The sequence below is a fragment of the Primulina tabacum genome, chromosome 2 (assembly GCF_025594145.1).
Source record: "Primulina tabacum isolate GXHZ01 chromosome 2, ASM2559414v2, whole genome shotgun sequence".
Taxonomy (NCBI): domain Eukaryota; kingdom Viridiplantae; phylum Streptophyta; class Magnoliopsida; order Lamiales; family Gesneriaceae; genus Primulina; species Primulina tabacum.
This window is the reverse complement of record NC_134551.1, coordinates 6,913,245-6,937,454: the sequence shown is the minus strand read 5'-3', so window position 1 is coordinate 6,937,454 and position 24,210 is coordinate 6,913,245. Positions and strand designations below refer to the sequence as shown.

At 32.3% G+C, this 24,210-nt stretch overlaps 4 protein-coding genes across 13 annotated transcripts; 3 read left to right on the top strand and 1 right to left on the bottom strand.

Moving 5' to 3' along the window:
- Positions 1-51: 51 nt before the first annotated feature.
- On the top strand, positions 52-3,251 carry LOC142528715 (uncharacterized). 4 transcript variants are annotated; one of them, XM_075633840.1, is made up of 3 exons: positions 64-272; positions 1,086-1,224; positions 1,666-3,251. In XM_075633840.1, exon 3 carries the CDS (start codon positions 1,721-1,723, stop codon positions 2,921-2,923), a length of 1,203 nt encoding a protein of 400 aa, XP_075489955.1. In that variant the 5' UTR covers positions 64-272; positions 1,086-1,224; positions 1,666-1,720; the 3' UTR covers positions 2,924-3,251. The 4 variants fall into 4 exon arrangements, with proteins under 4 accessions (XP_075489961.1, XP_075489955.1, XP_075489945.1 ...); XM_075633855.1 differs by having other exon boundaries at positions 96-184; XM_075633846.1 differs by lacking the exon at positions 1,086-1,224 and having other exon boundaries at positions 52-184.
- Positions 3,252-6,129: 2,878 nt separating this feature from the next.
- On the top strand, positions 6,130-7,503 carry LOC142537350 (uncharacterized). Of its 2 annotated transcripts, XM_075642892.1 has the most exons (3): positions 6,130-6,210; positions 6,347-7,078; positions 7,159-7,503. In XM_075642892.1, exons 1-3 carry the CDS (start codon positions 6,181-6,183, stop codon positions 7,345-7,347), a joined length of 951 nt encoding a protein of 316 aa, XP_075499007.1. In that variant the 5' UTR covers positions 6,130-6,180; the 3' UTR covers positions 7,348-7,503. The 2 variants fall into 2 exon arrangements, with proteins under 2 accessions (XP_075499007.1, XP_075499006.1); XM_075642891.1 differs by having other exon boundaries at positions 6,347-7,503.
- Positions 7,504-7,749: 246 nt separating this feature from the next.
- Positions 7,750-9,284, top strand: LOC142537349 (uncharacterized). 4 transcript variants are annotated; one of them, XM_075642888.1, is made up of 7 exons: positions 7,750-7,925; positions 8,002-8,091; positions 8,167-8,268; positions 8,344-8,418; positions 8,503-8,649; positions 8,787-8,980; positions 9,055-9,284. In XM_075642888.1, the coding sequence occupies exons 1-6, from the start codon at positions 7,793-7,795 to the stop codon at positions 8,966-8,968; spliced, it is 729 nt and encodes a 242-aa protein (XP_075499003.1). In that variant the 5' UTR covers positions 7,750-7,792; the 3' UTR covers positions 8,969-8,980; positions 9,055-9,284. The 4 variants fall into 4 exon arrangements, 3 of the variants coding, with proteins under 3 accessions (XP_075499003.1, XP_075499002.1, XP_075499004.1); XM_075642887.1 differs by having other exon boundaries at positions 8,497-8,649; XR_012818526.1 differs by having other exon boundaries at positions 7,754-7,925; positions 8,497-8,649; positions 8,737-8,980; positions 9,055-9,282.
- Positions 9,285-17,794: 8,510 nt separating this feature from the next.
- On the bottom strand, positions 17,795-23,684 carry LOC142528700 (3-hydroxyisobutyryl-CoA hydrolase-like protein 3, mitochondrial). Of its 3 annotated transcripts, XM_075633819.1 has the most exons (11): positions 23,430-23,675; positions 23,163-23,264; positions 22,891-22,935; positions 22,600-22,652; positions 21,464-21,598; positions 21,273-21,369; positions 19,270-19,399; positions 18,856-19,034; positions 18,615-18,742; positions 18,399-18,500; positions 17,795-18,050 (listed from the first exon to the last, which is right to left on the bottom strand). In XM_075633819.1, the coding sequence occupies exons 1-11, from the start codon at positions 23,533-23,535 to the stop codon at positions 17,949-17,951; spliced, it is 1,179 nt and encodes a 392-aa protein (XP_075489934.1). In that variant the 5' UTR covers positions 23,536-23,675; the 3' UTR covers positions 17,795-17,948. The 3 variants fall into 3 exon arrangements, with proteins under 3 accessions (XP_075489934.1, XP_075489928.1, XP_075489919.1); XM_075633813.1 differs by lacking the exon at positions 22,600-22,652 and having other exon boundaries at positions 22,871-22,935; positions 23,430-23,684; XM_075633804.1 differs by lacking the exon at positions 22,891-22,935.
- Between the last annotated feature and the right edge of the window lie 526 nt (positions 23,685-24,210).

The window sequence follows — 24,210 nt, the reverse complement described above, 5'->3', positions numbered from 1 at the left end:
TGTAAAAATAGAAATATTATTTAATATTTACTACGCCGACTTCGCTTATAGTTCAAGAAGGCCTAAACATCAGCACACACCATTTGCCCATATAAATTCCAGCCTCTTCGCCTTTTGCTCTCTTCCCCTAGTTTTGAATAATTGCATGATTCGCCGCCAGGACAACTCTTCCTCTCGATTTAGGGTTCGTCCGGTGATTCTTTATTTTTTCAATAATTAAGATTGGACGATAGAGATTTTTCATCTTGAAAGATCGAGTTCTTGAGCCTGTGGTAAATTTTTTATAATCGATTTGTGTTTGATTTGAACTGGATACTTTAGTATTAATTTTTTTTTTAATTTTGGATCTGCAGTACTTGAGTTTCAGCTTTTTTTTTACCAGCACCTTTTTATTTGAAATTTTTAGGCTTATTTCCTTGAAATAATTTCCATTGTTGTGAGCTGCTTGTGGTTGGATTTGGCAGGTTTTTGTGTTGGTGAACTGATTTTCTGTTGTATGGGCTTGGTTGTACTGGATGAGTGTGTATGTTAGCTGAAAAGGTTTTTCCAGAGGTTGAGGGATTTGGGATTGAATGATGGGATGTATATACTGTAATTTTTCTTTGCTTTGCTCTTACTTTATCTGGGTTAACTTGATCTTTAGTTGTGTCCCTTTTATCGTTGCCTGGTTTCTCCTATTGTCATTTACTGGCCTTTGTTATACCCTTTTATTTTCTTTTAGTTGTTCATTTGGAATTTTGGAGAAACTTTTGGAAATTGCGAAAAGATGAAGTTTTGAGATCAAGACCGTGTGACTGTTTTTAGATACATGATTGATGAATACCAAATTTATTTGAAATGTTTTTATAAATATAGTTTAATTAGAGATCAGACGGAGGGAGAAAAAGAGTTGTAAGAAAATGTGAACAGGTTTATTTGAAATTAAAATAAAAAACCATGACTTAGTTCGATGCATTGAAAAGAAAGATGATCACGCTTTAAGTTGCAGTTATAATTGGTTGCCCTAAAATTAGAATGGACGCGACTTTAGTTCTTTAACATTTTGAGGTCGATGAATGCGTTCTTATACTGTCTATTATTGGCAGACAAAACTGGATAAGAAAATCGTGCTTCGCACTCTGGGGTTCTTATTTTTTGTGTTTTCAACATGTCTTGGTATCAAGAAAGTAACCAAAGTAAAGACAAAAAGAGACATAAGATTCACGTGCTTTACTCTTTGTAAAGGTAGTCCTGAGTACTCCTTTGTTCAGGTCAAAGAACGAGACATATCATGAAAATGTTGTCAAACTTCATTGTCAAATATGGCTTTCGTTTTCAAGATTCCTTCAAAAAATTTCTCAGATTGATGTTTTTGTTCATTATAGAACTTTAGGATTTCATGCCTCTAGTCTTTCTTCTTTTTTTTTTTTTGTATATATTATGCTGCTGGACCTTCCGGATTTACCAAACCGATGTATGTCGGTGCAACAATGGCAAATGGATAGTGTCTGTATTTGATCTAGCGAATAAAATAGCCTTATTCTTTTAAATTTGACTTCTTTAATACAACAATGTCGGTTTTTTTTAATCCTGCAGATGTAGTACGTTGTTTTAGCTGCAAGTATTTACTTGTGAACAATTGTTTTTGCACCTTTTGCTTATTCTCGATTGTTTTTGGTCGTGTAGTTCATTTTTTGGGTGAAAATACTTTCTGCATCTCTATTTCTTTTGTCATCTGACCATGCCTAAAGAGAGAAGAGGCCGCTCTTTGTCCTTCGATCGGTCAACACTATCTCCATACCCTTACCGCTCTAGTTGTACAAGCCTTCTAGAAGAGAATGCAGAAAGTATTAGAGAATGGGAAAATACACGTTGTCCGGTCTGTATGGAGCATCCGCACAACGCCATTCTTCTTATATGTTCGTCACATGAGAATGGTTGCCACCCTTTCATGTGTGACACGAGTTACCGCCACTCAAATTGTTTTGACCAATTCCAGAAGTCATTTGCTGAAGCCTCAGATGTGTCACAGACACCAGATGATGTGCCAAACTCTGTGTCACCCTTGGCGACTGCTGCGTCACCCTCACCTGTATCTGATTTGGAAAGTGCACATAGTCCAGAAGAATTATTGTTGGTAGGCGATGTACCCATAGAGAACCCAGTAAAGCCAAAGCTTGTGTGTCCTCTTTGCAGAGGACTAATAACTGGTTGGACTGTAATGGAATCTGCCCGTCGATACATGAATTCCAAATCGAGAAGTTGTGCATGTGAGACTTGTGTTTTCAGTGGATCATACCATGATCTGCGGAAGCATGCAAGATTGGTGCATCCCCTCGTGAGGCCCACAGACGCTGATCCAGAAAGGCAGCGTAACTGGAGAAGATTAGAGCGGCAGAGGGATCTGGGAGATTTAATTAGTACCCTTCAGTCTTCAATTGGAGAAGATATGGCAGATGGAAGAACTTTGACCATCGATGACGGTGGTTGGCTGACTGTCTTTTTCCTTGTTAGATTTTCGCGGCCACCAAGTTCTTCAACAGCCCACTCTCAATTGGCTGTAAGAAGAAGAAGGTCATCAAGAAGGCTTTGGGGTGAGACTACTACTGATGGTACAGTTGATTCCAGAGAGAGTGATATCGAATCTTCCCGCGTTGGACGAATTCTTCCAAGACGGTATGTTAGGAGACGTTTGAATAATCAAGAGAACACAGCACATGATTCCAGAAACAATGAGATTGAATCTTCCGGAACTGGGCGAAGTTCTCCAAGGTTCTATGTTAGGAGACGACTACATAATCAAGAAACAGCGGCACATGATTCCAGAAACGCAGTTGTATCTTCAGAAAGTGGGCAAAGTTATCCAAGGCTCTATGTTAGAAGACGGAGACATAATCAAGAGAATGTAAGAGAAAGTGGAGATGAATCTTCAGACACTGGGTAAGATCTGTAAGCACACAGGCGCATAATCAAGATAAACGGAGGATCATAGTGTACTTGTTACAGATTCGGATGTGCTTTTGGTTGGTCATATTTTGCCCGATGTCGGCTTTTTTAATTTTGGTTCGAGTTGAACTCGTTGATTTATTACCTTGTCAGTCACTTCTTTTATTTGAGTGTGAGGCGTTGTGTGGTGATTGTGATTGTAATGCTAAAATATATATAAAAAAAAATTTGTGATCATTTTTAATCTTGTAAACAATTATGAAATGTAGTTGATTTGAAAGGTACAACAGAGATTTATTGTGAAACAAATACGAGATGATGTTAAACTTCGAGTTGGATATTTGTGTGTGGAAGATACTCAATTGTATCGTCTGATCTCTTATCATACTGATGTGTGAAATATTAACCACTCTTACGAATTTAAAAGATTCGATTGCTAGCAACATTAAACTTCGAGACAACGACCTTTTCAAAATTATGCTGACAATAATGGATCACGTTTGAACCTACAAAATACAAATATATATAAACGAAAAATTAACTCTGGTTTTAACTTTCACAATAATTATTAATTTCTTGAGACAATTTTTTTCTAACCTATTGGAGAATCCGATACTCGATTCGAATAGAGAATGTATGGAAGAACTTTTTGGACTCTATCAAATAACCAATTATGAGCATTTTGGGGTTCGGAGATGGAGACGGGTATGGTAGAATCCTATTTGTATTGATGTGATACTTGATTGAATTATAATATATGTTATAATTATATATATATATATATATATATATATATATATATTAGTTTTAATTTTCTTTTGTTGAATGATGATAGTTGGATGAAATAAAAAAATTTCATATAAAGTTATGTGATTTTTGTAGGATAATGATGTTGTGATAAACTATTTATAATAGTTTGTTATTATTCTAGGGAAAATTTAGCAAAAAATACCTCCTCACAATCCCATTTAAGAAAATAGCCCTTGTTTGTCAAATTCCCAATTTACCCTTTTCTTAACCAATTTAAAACCATTATTTAAGTAATAAAAAATGCTTAAACGCTTAAACAGAAGATCTCTTCCCCTTCCTTCAATAGCTCACGTTCCCTCCAACAGACGTGCCAGTTTTCTCAGTTTTTTTCTTAAACTCTCTTTTCTTCTCAAAAGCACAGAAGACGATGGATTGGGCAGATTGATTTCTCGATTGCGTGTGAATTCCTCAGTCATAAACCATATATTTGAATGGTAAACACTAGGTCAAACTCTCATTTTTGTTGTATAGTTGTGATCTTTTTCTGTTAGAAATCTGTTCAAAATTTATTATTCTAATATCTTCCTCATTTATCCAAAAAAATATCATCACTTGAAAAAGAGAAAAATAGTAGAGCTACTGCTTGTCATTTTTGAAATTAATGTTTGCGTAAAATAATTTTAAACATCTATTGGGCTAGTGAGTTAAAGTTGAAATTATTTGAGAATTGAAAATTCAAGTTTTATGGATTTATTTTCCTACTTCTTTAGATAGTTGAGAATTTACAATGCTAAATTTACATATATGTTTTCTTACCTCACCATCATAATGCTTCAAAAAATGTTAGGAGCTAAATGCATCCATTAATGGTGATAGATAGAAGCTTGAACTTCGAAACACTTGATAGGTAATAGATGGTTATTCCGTTTTTTTTTTATTTTATTTGTTTATGGATGAATTGGAATCTTGCAGGAGATGAATTTCCTAACCTTTCAACTTCTTTTATATCAAATATTTCATTTCCTCCATCAATTTTGAAGTTGATTTTAAAATTTTTTTTATCAAGATCTCTTCTCTTTGAAACTTGTTGTTGATATAAGAAAGAATATCAGAGATGATTGCACAAAATATTTGGGGGAAAATTTAGGAAAATAGACTCCATCAAAAAGTCATTTACGAAAATAGTCCTCTCACTACAAATGTCATTCTTGCCCCACTTTAAATTATTATTTTAAATAATAAAAAACCTAATATATCACTTAATCGATAATCTCTATCACTTAATCAGTAATCTCCTCCCCAGCCCCTCTTCACTTTCGATTCTTTCTCGACCATTTCATCTTCTTTCATCTTCCTCTGCTGCCATTTCTAAGAAGTAAAGAAACCCTTCTTAAGGCCCGCCAAAGATGACACCAAACCACTGCGGATGCCTCCTTTGCCAGATTGTTTCAGGTCCAAATCCCAGGTCCCATGATTTATAATCTTTCATGTTCTCTATCTTTCTGTGTTGCTTTGCCTCAGTTAATTTTCTTTATTTTGCTGCAATCATAACCACAAGCAGCCGCACAAAAAGCTACTTGTACGCATTGTATTGCATAAATATCTCGTTTGTTCTGTTGTGATATTTTTTATCTCACAAATATTTGATTTGTTAGGATATTCTACAAGATTGTAGAAAAAGATATATTTAAATAAATTAGGCATATGCTTTAGTTGTATATTATTTTATAATTATGAGACAAGCACTATTTATTTTTCGGTGTTGATTGAGAATTTTTAAGAAGTGAGGCAGCAAAGAAAGCCTGTTGCATTGAAATTGAATTATGTTCTTTCTGTTTTTCGATGATTCGATTATTAGGTGGCGATTTTTTTTTAATAGTGAGTGGTTTTGAGTTAGTAAGAAAAAATATTTCATAACATGTTTGATGGGTTGCTGAGGTGATTGGGTTCATAAATTTTCCAATTTGAACTTGACAGCTCCAGAAAAGAAGAAATAAGAGAGAATAGATACTATAAGAGAGAATGAACTTGATACAGTATCAATAGCAATTCATATTAGTTAAATAATGATTTAAAACAAAAGTTTACATATTGTTATTAAGTATATCATAATTCTTTTGTTATTGGAACAACTTTCATAAATTTAATGAAATTTTGTTATTTAAGTTTTGGATGGATTAAATATACTATCCATGTCTATATCTAACTAAAGGCATCAACCAACTGAAATTCCTAAGGGAGAAAAAAATCGGAGATGGTTGCACACAAGATTTAGGTATCTTTATTATTGCTTTAGAAATTTCATGAATTTTAACATATTCAGTTTGTTAATGAATTAACCAATAAACATGTCTGTAGATTGAAATGATTGAGTTGTTGATATTATTGATTGACTTTGTCTCAATTTTTTAATATCAAAGATTTCATGTAATCTATGAATTTTGAAGTTGATTATTTTTTTCGATCATCTTTTCTCTTTGAAACTTCTTATTGGTAGAACGAAGAATGTCGGAGATGGTTGCACAAAAGATTTGGGTATGTTCATTTTTGTTTTGAAAAATATTTATTTTTTGTACTGCTCTTTAAATTTCATATAAATTTCATGAATTTCACATAATTGAGTATTTAATTTATTGATACTACTAGTTGACTTGATTAATTTTTTTTTCAGGTTAATCTTCAATCTCAACTATCAGAGGAGAAATATTTTAGTTGCAAGTTAAGTGTACATTCCAAATATCAAAAAGTCAGTGAATTTATATTAGATTGCTTGAATGAGCAGGACATGGACTTCATGGTTGAAAACACACAATTTGGCAATCTGATTAAGTATGATGCGGATTATAATTTATCTAGTCAGATTTTATGGTTTATGGTGATGAGACAAGTGTATGCAACAGACGATGATGAAATGTGGTTTGTTGTAAATGATAGACCAGTCAGGTTTTCTAGAATAGAGTATGCATTGATAACAGGGTTGGATTATTCTGACAACTTTCCTGATGAAGTAGTAGAAGTTTCAGACTTTTGTGATAGATATTTTCAAGGTAGTGATAAAGTATCCTGTGAAGAAGTTGAAATGAAGTTGAAGGATTTGAAAAGTGTGGATGAGTTGTTGAGTATAGAGAGAGTGAAGATGGCTTGTTTGTACTTCGTCTGTGGTGTACTATGGCCTATAGCTCCAGTTAAGAATCATCAAGTTGATAAAGAGATTTTTAGCCTGATTGATGATTTTGATGTTTTTAATAAGTACCCTTGGGGTACAATAGCTTTCAAAGGAGCTGTTGGTGATTTGAAGCTTGATTTGAAGAAAAAAGAAGTTGTGTTGAGCAAAAAAGCAGAAAACGGTAAGTCTTCGAACAGTGGAACCCATGATATGGTTGGATTCATCAATCCGCTATTGGTAATTAAATTTTTTTTTGCATTTTTCCATATGATTCGAATATGGTTGATTATATTTGTTTTTATAATTTTTGAATTTAGATTCTTGCATACGAATGCGTTCGTGGTATTGCGGAGCGTTTTGCGAAACAAAGAGAAGGAGACAATACATCTCTTCCACGCATGTGCAAATGGATTTCCAACAACTGGTCAAAAAAAAGATCTCCTAGATATATTGACATCTTAGATGCATCAAAGAGTGGTAAAAATGTTAGTGTATTTAGCATATAATTTAGTTTTATTAAGATATTTTCTATTTGTGTATTACTAATTTAAAATATGTTAAATTTACAGATTGTTAGGAGTATTTTGTCACCTACAGATCAAGAATCTATTGCTCCTTATATTAGAAATATTTTCATTGAAGATTCTTGTACAGATTCCCATTTGTCCTATATTAATTCATTGTTGTTTAAGGGAAAATATGTGTACTGAACTAAGAATCTCAATCTTTGTGAATCTAAAGAGACAATTCAATCCAAAGAAAAAGTCCATGAAAGGAAACTTTGTCCCAAAAATAAGTCAAAGAGGTCTTCTAAACTTTGTCCAACCAAAGAACACTAGAAAAACAATCCCATCAAGTCGAACGAGATGATGTCCTTGGCCAATCAGATACTAGTGGACAAGTTAAAGCTTTACAAGAGTACGTGGACAGAAACTTTGTGAGTTGAAAGATATGATTTCAAATTTGGATAGCAAACTTGAACGTATAATGAAAGTTTTGAACATTTCAAGTTCATCCAAAAGACGTTTGGATGAACCAACCACTGTCTTTGCACAATCTAAGAAAAAGAAGACCCATGAAAAATGTAAGCTCTGTGAGTTTTAAAATGTTAGAGATAATTATTTATCTGATTATAATAATATGTTTTTTTTTAATTGTAGGTGAGCCATGGACAACTGTTTCGAATCAAGGAGTGACTCTTGGGCAAGAGGCGATTGTTGAACCATTCATATCTCCTCTTACACATCTTGGTATATTTTCTTTTAAATCCAAATTGTAGTATGCTTTTTTATTTCACTAATGATATTTAATTTGTTAAATCATAGATAACCCGGTCAAAGAGGTAACTTCTGTCAATCGAGACTTGAATGAAGGAATGAGCCGAGAGGAAGAAGTGTTTGATCCACTTAACAACGCCACCCATCATCGTACTCTTGATTTTCAAATTTTAATTTAAACGTTTACATATTTTTATTTAACTTGATTTATTTGTTGAATAATAGATGAGCCACCTTCCACCAAACGACAACGATTTGGAGAACGGATTATTTTCTACGCATGGTCCAAGAAAAAGAATAGTAATATGTGTTAAGTGTTTGTAAATTATATATTTGAAATAATCATTTATTTTATTATGATACAATACTTTATTTTAGTTGTAGGTGAGCCACAAAAGACCTCTATCGTTGAATGTGGTGATAAAGAAGCTGCACATGCTAGCCTAGTTGGTGCTGTTGATGTAGCAACTATGTTTGTTAACGATAAACCATTACCACAGGAAATCACACCATCTCTCGTAGTTCACAAGGGTATGTGTTGTACTTTATTCTTATTTTTTTGGAATTATGATTTGACGATATGTACTAGTATCTAAAACACATGCATTACATATGTAGATGCTCGGAAGAGTACGAAATCTCAATTTTGTTGCTCTCCATATGTACAGCTACCCGAGACACCTGCTTTGGCAGCACTTGGTTATACCAGTCCTTACAATGTGTTTCCATTAAGAAAGTATTGCCAACTGTTACTAAAGAAATAAGTAGATTGAATGATCTATTTAAAGCATATGTGTTTGGATCATATTACAAGTCGTGGTTTACGAACCTTCTCAATCCGAGGCACTAGCTCGATCAAAGCGTGAGTAGGATTTTGTGTTCTATTTATGTTCTAATCATAATATTATATATATAACATGCTTCCAACATGTGCAGCACATACAAGAGAGCATGTACGGTCTATCTGTGTTGCAGAAGACATAACCACATTTGGTAAAACAGGATGTTGCCATAATGGATCCATATTTTTCTCAAGATATAGTCTTCGCATATCGTAATGCTCCTGATGATTTTGAAAATAGTAAGTGGAAGAATTTATTTCGCTATGTTGATGGATATTATCGTCGTTGGAGTTCAGTACCATGGGCAAATGCATCTTTCATATTGACTCCATTAGATTTGCCTATACATTGGGTAGCAGTTGTAGTGAACGTAAAAGATGGAATAATTACTATGTATGATTGCAATCATAGTTGCTACACAGATGCTGAAATGAATGTTTTTATTAAGCCGGTAGAAGATGTTGTTATTGCAAGGTCAAGATTCCAGACATTTGGACAGTAGCACAGGCCCAAAGATTTTTCGCAAAATGCCAGCAAGTATGTTTTTGAATTTTTGGATTTTTTTAAAAAAGAATACACGATCTACTATATAATTTGATCTCAATATATTTTTATGAGTTTAAAATAATTTATTTTACAGTTCTGATTGCGGTGCATGGATGATCAAGACATTTGAGGTGGAGTTGTCTCAGCAGTCTCCATATTCATTGAATGATCAGATTGTCAATTCATATAGAAAATATTTAACAACATCTGTATGGTATGTTGAATGGATTTTAAAGTTGTAATGATTTTGTATGATGTGAGTCTCTCGGATTTATGTTGATGTATGGTGAATGGATTTTTATGAATGATTTTGTGGTGTGTTCGATTTTGTGGTGTGTTGGACTGACTGAAATGCATGTTGCACCAACTGAAATAATTTATTAACCGACGAAACATATTCATTAACCGACTGTTAAAACCCATTGAACCAACTGAAATATTTTATTAATCGTCTGAAACATATGAATTAACCGACTGGTAAAACCCACGGAACCAACTGAAATATTTCATTAATCGACTGAAACATATGAATTAACCGACTGATAAAACCCACAGAACCAACTGAAATATTTTTTTAACCGACTGAAACATATGCAATAACTGACCGATTAAACCCATTGAACTTACTGAAATATCATCCTTTTTTTTTTGGGAAAATTGCACATACACGGACCCTGGGTAAGGGTCCGTGTAAAGGTCCATGCCATTATGGCTGCCAAAAATTTAATACACGGACCCCGGGTAAGAAAAGTTGTAGTATTATATCTTAGCTATCTAATGGAAGAAATCTCATATCATTTGAATCAATATCCAAATATTTATGCTAAAACCCATAACTACGGCCACAATTCGAACCAACCAAACAAACAAATACTTCAACAAACTTTCATTCCATGTTCTCATAACCATGATCATGCTTTTAAACATCATTAACATTAAAATAACACACATACAAGCCATTAGAAAGATTCGGGGTGTTACAATCTCTCCTCCTTATAAAAATTTCGTCCTTGAAATTTCAACTGAAATATATTCATTAACTGACTGATTAAACACATTGAACCAACTGAAATCTTTTAACAACCGACTGAAACATATGCTTTGACCGACTGGTTAAACACATTTAGTAACTATACTCTATATATGATTGATTTGTTATGATCAATCGATGAGAATGTCATTTCAACTTTATAAATCATCTGACTCTCTGATAGACCATTAGAGTTATCTGATATTTAATAACTATACTCTATATGTGATTGATTTAGTAACTATACTTGATCGTACAACTTTGATGGTGATTGAAGAAGGAGTAGTAAGTATGTTCAAGCGATTAGATGAGTTCAAGAATCCAAATGTCCAAATATATTTTTTAACCGACTAAAATATATTCATTAACTGACTAATTAAACACATTGAACCAACTGAAATATTTTAATAACCGACTGAAACATATGCTTTGACCGACTGATTAAACACACTAAACCAAATAAAGTTTCATCAACCGACTAAAATATGCCATTTAGTAACTATACTCTATATATGATTGATTTGTAATGAGCAATCGATGAGAATGTCATTTCAACCTTATAAATCATCTGACTTTCTCATAGACCATCAGAGCTATATGACATTTAGTAATTATACTCTATATGTGATTGATTTGTTACACCCAATTAGGATTGTATGGCATTTAGTAACTATACTCTATATATAACATACAATTTCAGTCGATTATACTGACTATCAGATAGACTATTAGAGTTATATGACATTTAGTAATTATACCGATTGATTTAGTAACTATATTCATTAACCGACTGATATTCTTGCATTAACCGACCGATATATTTTCATTAGCCGACCGATTTTACATTTAACCAACTGATATATTTACATTAACCAAATGATTAAACACGCTGAAGTGACTGAAATACATGGTATAATCGACCGCAATGTATGGTATAACCGACCGAAATAACGAGTGTATCCCTCTGAAACGCTATACGTTAATTGAAATGTATGCTTTTAAACCAACTGATTTTAAACACTTTGAACCGACTGATATATTTGCATTAACTGACTGATTGAACACATTGAACTGACTGAAATATATGCATCAACTGAATGATTAAACATTGAAATATATTTGCATTGAACCGACTGAAATATACAGCAACAGACTGATTAAAAACATTGAATCAACATATATATATACGTTTAACCGACTGATTAAACACATTGAACAGACCGAATATATATACATTAAACCACTAAATGACAATTCAAATTATATCTGCATGCACAACCTGTTCATACAACAAACTTGAGAAAAACTAATACACATCGGTCTAAAACACATTGAACTGACTAAACTACATACAGTAACCGATTGATTAAACACATTGAACTGACTGAATATATATGCATTAAACCAGTAAATGACAATTCAAATTATATCTGCATGCACAATCTGTTCAAACAACAAACTTGACAAAAACTAATCAACATGCAAATACAACATCGTAAACAAAAAATTGAACTACTCGTCTACACATCAGTCTGTCTCTTAGGGCGTTTTTTTCGGCAATGGCCAGATTCATGACATACACCACATTTTTTAGTTCGCTTCCGACCAAACTCCCCAATAGAAGGAATTCTTTCCTTTTGTGCTCTACCACGTTTCCTCTTGACATCCGGGGGAAGTAAAATGTATTTAAAATGATCTGGAATGTTCCATTCATTTGCAATGGGCACCGGATATATGGTATCAGCATAAGCGAGGGCCCACATTTGTGATGAGTAGTAGGGCGAGCAAAAGTCATACAAATCTAATGTTTCCCCATAAATTGCTGCAATTGCATGAGCGCATGGAATTTTATCAATTTAAAACACTCGACAACTACAAGATCTATCAGATAAATTAACAACTTCATCTTTCCCATCACCGTATACTTGATACTCAAATGCATTGAGTTGAGATGCTTTTAACCGTTGTGACAATGTAAAATTAGCTCTCAAGATAGCCTCTGTCGATGGAGTAGGTGTCATCGTAGCTGAACCTGCTGCATTTCGATGCTTGTTGAACCACTTTGAAGTTAATTTATGAATTGCATCAAACAATGCTACAACAGGCATCTCTCTTTCAGTCTTAAGTTTTGCATTTATTGACTCTACCCCATTTGTCATCATTATATTGTATCTAGCACCAGGGGAATAAGCTCTAGACCATTTGTCGAGAGATGAATGCATTTCAAGATACGATGCAATGTTGGGATACCTCTCTTTCAAACATCCGTACAACTCATCAAATTCAGACACTTTGTATGCATATGTTGTTTTCATAAACAAATCAATCCCATCTTTTCCGCCAGACACTCTTTTAAGGTTCTGTGAAAGATTCCACGAGCAATATACATGTGATGCATGCTCATATAAAGTACGAACAGCATTAATAATAGATATATGTATGTCAGAAATGATTACCAAGTTAGGATCATCATTAATAAACTCCTTCAACTTCTGCAAAAACAAAGTCCATGAATCATCATTCTCAGAGTCAACAATGGGCCATGCTATAGGAAATTGATGAAAGTCATCATCTTGGGCTGTAGCAACAAGTAAACAACCTCTATATTTGCATTTTAAAAATGTCCCATCGACAGATATAATTTTTCTCATTCTATGAAATCCATCAATGCATGTCCCGTATGCTAGAAACATATATTTAAATCTACCTGTTGAATATGTCACCAAATCAGTTTTCGAGCCTCTGTTCACTTGTTCAATCATGTACAAATATGAAGACATAATTCGATAACTCTCTTTAGGACTCCCAAGTAACTTATCCAAAGCAAGTTGTCTTCCCCTCCATGCTTTGAAGTAACTAATTTCAACACTTTTATTTTGCATCATTGTAATTATGGTTTTTGGTTCAGGCAAACTGACTTGTCCTTTAAAATTCTCAACCAAAATCTTTGCTACAAAGTCTGATGTTGCTTGTCAATGCATTTTCCTCCGATATGAAAGGTCACAAGTATGTGTGTTATGATAAACACGTATAGAGAATCGTGATGAATTCTCTATTTGTGATGCATGTATTTTCCAACTACAACTCGGTGTAACACATCTAACATCATAATTTTTTTTGTTGGATTTTCGAACATCTATTCAAAAGATGCATTTAAACAAATCTTAAACAATTCTGTTTGAAATTCATCTTTACTCTCAAACTCTTGACCGACAAAAAAATTAGACAATTCATTAAAAGAATAAGTCACATTCCCTTCAGCATCTACTACTGTGGCTAATAATGTAGAATCTTGCACATCTTGTTTATGATAAGAAAATTCAACTTGTGTATTATGTGTTGTACACAATGTAAGCTCTTCAACATGATTCTCTTCATTCTCAACAATTTCTGTTACCATATTATCAATACTTGTTATTTCATCCACCCCATTCTCATTCTCATTCATTTCATTGTCCAAGTCATTCTCAAAAAATACTTCATCAAAATATTCATCATATGTTCTCTCATTACCACCATATACTTCAGTTTCACAATTGTCAACCATCTCATCATTATGATCTCTACAAACTTCAATATCTTTAGCATTGTCAGATTTTTCATAACTTGTTTCAAAGCCACTTGTTTTGATAATTTCAACATGAAGCAAAGGTCTAACATTTGAAACACCAAAAGACAGATATGTTGTCAATGCTCTTGAGCTTTTTATATATATTGGCCTTGGATTACATGCCTCAAATTTCGGCAAGTAACTTAGCTTCAATACCATATCATGTCTATCCAAATGAAGTGTCTCAAAAATTGCATCTTGAACATCTTCAATACTTACATTACTATCATCAATAGATATAGCATACCATCCCGAATTGCTTCCATCACACCATGAATATTTATGTTTACCGTCAACCTTCCATTCACCATCAAAATTAATTAAGATTTGAATCATATCGCTCTCCAAACAATCTGAAAAAAAAAATATAAATAATGGATGTAAGGGAGTTGGAAATATATAACTATAACCGACTGATTGAATGATATTGACTGACTGCAATGCATAACTTTACCTACGGAAATAAATGTTTCAACCTACTGAATATGAACCGACTGACTGAATGATATTAAGCGACTGTGATATATGATTTAACCGACCGACTGAATGCTATTGACCGACTGAAATATATAATTTAAACGACTGAAATAAATGTTTTAACAAACTGAATGAGAAATCAAATTACTTGAGTTACTGATAATCCACATACATGAAAACATAAATGGCCAAATAAAATACCTTATACTGATATTCCAATGATCCTATGAAAACATGTATTGCATGAGAATGAAAATGTCATTAATCTTTGATTCTAATTTATATTTTTTTGGAGAAGAGAAAATGAAGAGGTTAAAAAAGTTAGAAATGAAATGAAGATGAAGAATTATAAAAATGGGAGAAAAAGAGAGGAAGAGAGAGATGAGAACCTTCGTTGATTTGGATGGTGTTTCTCAATTGGCACACAAACCCTATTAATTAGTATTTAGATTAACTATTAATTAATATTTTGATTAACTTTTAATTAAAAGAAGGCCTATTGACAAAAAAAAAAAAACTATATGAGGCCTTTGACCTTAAAATTTTGTTGTGGGGACGCCATATTTGCAAATGTCCCATTATTATATTATGTTTAATTTTCTAAATTTTTATTTAATTTTTTTCCTATCTATATATATATAAAAGCAAAATTGTTGCTAAATTTAGTAAGTTCACGCCTAAATGACATTCTAAAAAAGGAAATAAACGAAAAATGTGGTAATATATATTTATATATTATAATAAATATCTAAATATATTTAATTCATTATTAAAATGTATATTAATGTCTATGTGTATAATTGCTTGAAAATTGAATATCTCCTAGGAATTACAAACCAAATTAAATTACATTTCAAATTTCAAATCCAAAAATTAAATTTCATTCTGAGAATTATAGACCAAATTCAAATTGTTATTCAAAATTTAAATATGAATTCTAAAAATTTGAAACATATTTCAAAATTGTGCTCCGTTGAAATCATTTTATTAATTTAAAATTAATGACACATATATATAGACGTAAGGTTATTATAATTAAAAAATTTCATCTATATTTTAGATGAACTAATTTTTAATTTGATTTTATTTTTGAAATCTAATATATTTATTTTAATGCTAATATAAAATCATTTTTTTCTTCAATATATTAACTTTAATCTTAGACCAACAATTCTCGAATTATTATAGATGATTTAAAAATAATCGTATGTCAATTTAATATAAACTACCATTTTTATTATTTTTTTTATTCATGCAAAATAATATAAACAAAGAAAATTTTTTAATTAATATATTTAGAATTAAAAAATATATATGAAATTTGACATGCTCAACAGATAAATTTTGTTAGTTAAATTGCTTCAAGGCCAAAATTGATTATGGAGTTATATAGTAGGCTATCCTTAATAATCCATGTTAAATAAATTTATATTAAATACCAATTACTATTTTTTTATTACTTTAATACATTTATCTTGTGAGTCATCATTATAAATGTTTCTTTTATAATTAGTTCCATTTATTTTAATCATTTTTTGTTGTAAATATTTAAACAGAAAATATGTATTTGAGAGTCAGAATATCTCAACAATTTAGTTTTCATGGTTCAGTCAAGATGATGATTCTAACATCAATATCTACGTTAAGTGATATTACAAATGGTATGATTTCTTTTAATTAAATAAATTACTTTATCTCCAACATAGATCATTCTCTTAGATTATGCAATGATACTATATTGATCGTGACAAGGCTCAGAAACCATGTTTTGGAAGGAAAAATTCTTATTGGAAGTAATTCAAGTCATAAAATGTTTATTCCAAAAATGTCATTGACGCCTTCTGATATAAGGTTTTCTTTTAAATTTCAACGAAGACAGTATTCTTTGATTGTATCATATGTAGTGACAATCAACAAAAGTCAGGGACAATCATTGTCTCATGTAGGACTTTTTTTGAAGAACCCTGTTTTTATTCATGATGGTCAGTTGTACGTTGCTGTATCCAGAGTTACGAATCTTAAGGGTCTAAAAATTCTGATATGTGATAGTGATAGCAACCCGAAAAATTCAACGAAAACTGTTGTATTTAAAGAAGTTTTTCAAAATTTGTAATTTGTTTTTGTTTTTTAATTGTATGATCTATAATCCATTTAGTTGATTTGTATTTTAATTTAAATTATTGATTGAAATTAAAACCACATTAAAATTTTGTATCATGTTTATCATTTTATTTTGTTACAGTTTTGTTTTCTACATAATACATAAATTTAAATGTGAATACAATATAATTGATAAACGCATTATGTCATTCATTGTCTAATACAAGTGTGATATTAATTTTCAGCCGAAATACAAAAATGTCTCTTTATTCAGTGTTTCATTGTTAAGATCTATATGTATATGAAAACAATAAACATTTCACTTTGATAAAAAAAGTCACATTATAGAGAAAGTAAACAAATTATCATACATATTAATTTTAATAATTAATTAGATAAAATAATTGTCCGTGCATCGCACGGGTGAAAAACTAGTTGTTTTATTAAAACTGTGATAAATATCTCTATTTCATCGAAATAATTTAAATTTGAGAAAATACAATTGTATGTGATAAATATTTGGGTAGTATATGAACATCTAATAATCTGACAGGTACGAAAATGAAGGTGAAATAACAAATAGATATGTAGATTGAGGATAAAGAATCTTACTCGAATCTGACTTATTGTAATCCCTAAATTTTGTTAATCCTCCATATATTATCTATTTAAGGGAAAGTATCCAAAAATTTGACTGTGCTTTTCTAAATATGGACTTCCGACAAACAGAAATCTCAATTAAATTACAAGCATACAAAAGGATGGGTAGAAAAATATTCACTATACCATTTTATGAATTAAAAAATATCATCCCTCCCTCCCAATTATATAGCGGACCTTTTTTTTCGTTTGTCTCATATATATAGTTCACTTTCCATTTTTAATGAATCTTTTTACTAACATACATTTATTTAATGTATATAATTGTATTCAACTTTCATTATTGGTAACTATAATTTGTTTTTCTGATATCATTAAATAAGAGCATATTAGGAAATTTGTCTATATAATTTATTTTCTTTACATGTGAAAAAAACAAAATGGACTATATAATTGGAACGAGAGAGAGTATTTCGGAATAAATATAGTTCTTTTTTATCACTAGTTACGATGCAGACAACAGGAGAACAACATTCCTAAAATACAAGATCTAATAAAAGCAAAAGCATTTTTAGTAGCTGCATATCAGTAATTTATTTATTCGATCAAATATAAAGACCCAAATTTAAACATTCAATTCTCCAACTTCTGGGCCCAAGGGTTCAAAAAGAGCATCTAGCTCACTGCTATTCACCTCTTCCAAGCTTGATGGACTCCATTCCGGGTTCTAATGAAGAAGCAAGCAATAGAAATTAAGGAAGCTGACAGAAAACCAGAATTCATGGCACCGCATTTCTGCAGTGATTTCCAAAGTATGGAATGAAGAAGTTGAGCTACATTCTTAATAATTTCAAATAAGAGAATCTTGTTCTAACTTATAAAAATAGTCCACTGGACTACTACCGACAAGGGAAGGTAGTGATAGTTGATAAACTTTGAGTAACGAAAGCATGAACAAAAACCTGACGTGTTGAAAAAGTAACTGAAAAATGTTTATCGGGGCTTCAATAACAAATTCGATCAAAGAAAATATGTCGAAATTACTTGAATATATACAGATAATCGAAGTAATAACCTGATCTTTGTCCACTAAGACAGCCCGAACACCTTCGGCAAAATCATTTCGTAGAGAAGACCTTAAAGCAATGCGATATTCATCTTTCATCACACCAGTCAGCTGGAGCATATTCCAGGGAAAAAAGTCAAAGCGAGAACATGAGAAAAAAAGGCGGTATCCTAGCAAGAGAGAGGCTGTGGGAAAAAGACGAGCATGAGAAGCTAGAGTCATTACCTTAGACAAATCATCATCACTCTTTCCTTGAGCAGAGGCAACTCTTGAGAAATGTTTTTGGGTAAGACTAAGGGAGAAGGGGGCCCCCTTCCTAAGCCCTTGCAACGCATCCTTTGCCCAGTCAGCCACTGCCAATAAATCGAGGGAAATTAGTGTGAAGAATCAGAAATAAAGCAGCAGGTTAACTATTCAAACCTCGTAAAAAGGAAGACCAAAAGGAGAGCTAATATCAGAATCTCACCAAGGGTATCACCACTAAGCTGATGATTTTCTAGCTCAACCATAACCTCCTTTATAGACTTGTTACTTCCAAAGGTTGGAATTATCCAAGGTAAAAGCAACTTCAAACGAGGTTCAGACTCAGGGTTTCGGCTGTATTTTTCCAATAATTCTTTAATGTTCTCATCAGGATCCCTAGAACTACATTAAAATAAATTTGAAAGTCTCTCAGTAATGAAGAAATTAATCAACTCCTGTAAGGAAAAATACACTTCCTTTAAAATATTACAACACGATTGCAGAGGAATAATCAATTTAAGTGCAGAAAGGCATCGAAATTTGAGATGATTAGATATAGGTAATTAAATTAATTTGAAGAATAAAATTACGCATGTTCTCCGAACAAAGATGTAAATAAAATAGTTAAAAAACATACAAGGTGGTCCTCAACAGATCATCCTTCAATGCACCCAAGCTCCCAGAAGGAACATAATGTGTTCCCAGACCAACATATAGAGCGTCTGCTGGAGTTGATATCCTACTTCCTGTCAATCCAAGGTATGCCCCTGCAAACAAAAAAAGTGAGAAAAACCTGTTGGATGAAATGCAAATTGTTATGGACAGAATCCTCATTCTCTTTCCTTTAGGAAAATACTAACCAACATTTGGTGTGGCTACAAAACACCAATCACAAGAATAAACAAACACTCAGGTGTCAGACAAATCAGTATTAGTTGGACTGTTCACTAGGAATTCTGATGAGGGGGAGGCCTTGTGCTTGCGGATTTTTACACGAAAACTCAATGACGAAAAAGTCATACATTTGAGTTAAAGTTGATACTTGTATTTTGTATCCAGAAGATATGAGAATCAGCCTGGTTTTAGTAAGTAAACAAATTTTGTCCTGAATCTACCATTTTCAGTGACTGAATCTACAACATTAGCCCTCAGATGAAAGTTTAAGTAAGCAGTTAAAATATCACCAGCTAAGAAACAAACCACTTTTCGAAACATTGATGCTTGTTATGGAATCTGCATTAACTATCACAAAATTCCCCCAGGTGCTTTGAGGCATTCAAGCTCTAAATTAGTAATGATTTTTGTACAGGGAAAAAAGTCAAAATGGAAACTTTATCCCTTCAATTTGTGAAATCTTCAAAATACATGTAACAAAGTTGGTCAATTCTTGTTTTTCCAGAGTTAAGTGCAACCACATTTTTGGCTTGTATACATTAATTTACACCTTAGGTTCTACCTCAACCACCAATTTCTCAATGGTTTTGAATTGAAAAAAACATGCAACCTTATCACCAGACAAGAAGGGAAGACAGATAAAACACTCTTATCATTCATGCAGAGTACATTGAAATACATTGGATCATAAAAGCGCCAAAGATTGTAATATAGGTATAACCTATGTCATAGCATAGCTGTGGGGGTGTGTGTGTGTGTGAATGGTTATTAACGTACAGTATATCTTATTCAGGAATCTACAGGTACTAAAAGAAATAGTAAATGTTACACAAGTATGTAATAAACATTATTTATTGATTAACAGTGCACGAGTCAATATAACCTCATGTATACCCTAAGGCACAACTTGACTCAAAGATGAGATGATAAATGATGTATAATATAAGGATGATAAATCAATATATTTGGATAAAATAATAGTAAACGAAACTAGTCATTTGTAGAACTTGAGTCAGTCAATGGACAAAGCAAGAATGAGTAATCAATCAATGTTTTATCTTATGCACTAAGCGGTACCTAAATGTATAAACAATACTCACTGGCCATTGCTACAATTAAAACTAACAATCAATATTGCAACTAACATCTATCATTTATTCATAAAAATAATCAGTAATTAACTTAAGTTTGGAATTATTTATTTAACATTTTTTATTTAATCAATAAAACACCTATTTTAAAGTTATTTGTAAGTGAATATTTTTAAATATTTGTACTCAATTTGTATAGTTTATTTTACATATTATCACTATAACTATTGAATAAAACAGAAATTGCATATTAACTTAGTGGATTTTACAATTATTAATAAAATAAACAAAAAGTTAGTATAAATATTTATTTTCTGTATTATTACTGACAACAACTATTCAATGTAAGAAAACAAAAGGGCATCAACTCGTGATTTGCATTTGCCCCAAACTTGCATGATCTAAATGAGCTCAATCGCTAGCCAATTTGATGGGATTTCAAATGTTTGGAAATGCTATTCGACCAAAAGAGCAAAGTAAAGAAAGGCTTACTTTCAAGGAATTTAAATCCAAATCTACAAGTTGAATGTCATCCGTAACAATATTTTTATTAAGGTACTATATATCTACATCCACAAGCTACAAAAATGTGGATTCTGAACAATATAGAAATAAGCAAGCAAGATATGAACAAACTGAACAACAAAAAGCTCACCTACTGCTCCTTCCCCTGGACTTTTTCCAGCTATATATGCAAAACCAACATCAGGAAACAATCCAATGCCATTCTCTGGCATAGCAAGGACAGTTTTCTGACATAACATTTATAAATTATTTTTAGAAAGTAAATGCAAAGTCCCACTAAGACGCATCTCCAAAAGTAAACTGGAGTAGAAGATTATTTACCTCAGTGATGAGCCTGTAACGACCATGACCAGATAGTCCAATGCCAAATCCCATTGTTATGCCATCCATGAAGCAAATATAAGGCTTTTTGTACTCAAAAATTTTGCATATTAGGGCATATTCAGCAGTGAACACCTAAGAATTACTTGCAATGGTGAGAGATTTAATTTCTGCTGATTGTATGAAGACAAAATTGCAATAGAAGTAAGAGAATCACTTATGTCACATGCATCCAGAGAAAAAGTAGCTATGTCACACAAAGCAGCAAAGTCCCAATTAAGTCCATAGATTTATTTCACAAAAAGCTGAATTATTTCATGGAGAGCGAATTTAGGGTTGACGATGTCGGCAGCAATTACTGATTACTTGCACCCTTGGAGTTGAACATCGTATATTCAAAAACAAATTCCATGGATTTTAAGTTCAATTGGCAGCAAAAATGTCAAGCATAGATTCGAGTTAATTAGGCATTAGTATGAATGGATTATTGGACATAACTCATACACTGTTCCTTGGCCATGAATGACACTCAAGAATTGTGACTATTTAAAGAGTAGGTGCTTTGGTTGTCGAGAAGGGATTAATTTCATCTTCTGTTACTCTTACGAGAAAATGCAAGAATCATAAAAAACTGATAGAGCTCAGAAGCAAAAGAAAAAGGAGAAAAGTGAAGACGGATAAGAACATAAAGAGCATGTTAACCTCGTCAGGGTTAAGCAAAACCACAAAACAGAACGTTAACCTTCTCAATTCTATTTAAAGTTATAGAGTATCAGATGGACCGGATTATTGAATAATTTTATAAGCCCCATATCAGACATCAAATTTTCGCTTTTCTGTGTATCAAATCCTGAGACAAGGAAACCCACCGAAACTAAACGTGAAAAACGCTAAAATTCAATTTTCACTCAATCATATGACAGTTAATAAGCATCAGCCAAGAAACAAGTCGGTTTAGAAAATCAGTTCTCGGACAGTCATTGTATAGAGCAGTTGCCTAGGTGCAAAGCTACTTAGCAGCAGTCGTAGACAACTGCACAAACAATCAGATTCAAAATAAAATACATTTTCCCTGATCTAAAGAGGTATATATGGTTCTTAATCTAAAATTATTTGATTAATGAACACTAAAAGACCTCAATCATATCAGACAGTTGATTTTTTGTTGCAATCAGCTTCACATCACCACCTGAAAATGAAGTAGTTCACTAAAAGTCTTAGCATCCAACACCCAGTTTCCACAATCAATTTTGTGAAAAAGGTGCTCATCTACCATTGAATAAATTCACACCAGAATAAACAAAATAAGTAAAGGCAACAATTACATAGCAATTCATATCAACAATCATGTGATAACCAAAAAAAACAATCAACAGGTCTGATGGCATATTTCACAACAATCAAAACCTTCTGCGTAAGAGGAGTGTTTTTGTCCTTTCGAATTTCAGCAACAACACCTTTAATATCCATTCCTGCATTGACCATTATGAATTACCCTCAAAAACTTATCGAACACATGCGAAAAGGAATACCTCATAATACAACCTCCATTGAAACATCATACCAAACGAAAACTAATACATAACCTTCAAACAACACAAAATGAATGAAAATAAAGCTAACTGGTTAAATTAAACTAAATGCAACTAAGAATTTATCGCATCAAAACAAAAAAGAAAAATTGTGAAAATCTCATAACCTGCTGAAAAGGCACGAGGCGAACTACTTTCGACCAAGACACATTTGACTCGAGGGTCGGTTTCCCATTCGTCCAGAAAGCTCTTATATCTGACATCCATATCTACATTGAATTCCAATCAAACAATAATTAGAAACAACTTAAAAAGCAGATTCACAAGAATATTTAAAACTAAAAAAACCCATTTAAGGGTATCATCCATTAAATTTCACTTTAAATTAAGCAAAGAAATACTCATCAAGAAAAATATTTTAAGGAGGCCGGAACCTAGGTTCATAGCATTCAGTGCCTTGAGGCGATCAAGAGTGATTAAAGCAAGCCCATTCGGCAGAATACTTCCTCTGACGAACTCATCGCTGGAGGCGGAAGCCATGATCGTCAAGCTCGGGCGGTTGGTAAGAAAATGTGGGAGAAAGCGTAGGGTTTCGTGGAGCGATACAGATAAGTGGAGGACGGTTGGGTCAGTAACCGCAGCAAACTGCTCATGATTGATTCTTATTGTGAAAATTTGGAATTTGGATTTAGTTTTCAAGGAAAGTTGAGTTTGAGTTCACTTGCATTTAATTAAGTATCAATATTACTAATATCATGGATTCTATTATTTAATATTCATTGTTTTTTTATGTATTTGGAAATCTATTGTTCAGCATATTTTGTTTAGTAATTGCATCTGTCATGTTATGAAAAAATGTAATTTTGAAATCCTACATTTATCGTTTTATTAATTGATAAAAATTTGTGTGAAACGGTTTCACGGGTCTATTTTGTGAGACGGATCTCTTATTTGGATCATCCATGAAAAATTATTACTTTTTATGGTAAGAGTATTACTTTTTATTGTGAATATCGGTAGGGTTGATCCGTCTCACAGATAAAGATTCGTGAGACCGTCTCACAAGAGACCTACTCTTATTAATTTTATTTATTTGTATTCTGACAGTGTATGTTATCAAATTTCAATATATTTAAAAAAAAAAAAACTAATTCAGTAATTATGACATAATTAGAAATGCAAGTCATTTCCCTCGTCTCTTTCATTTTTTGAACT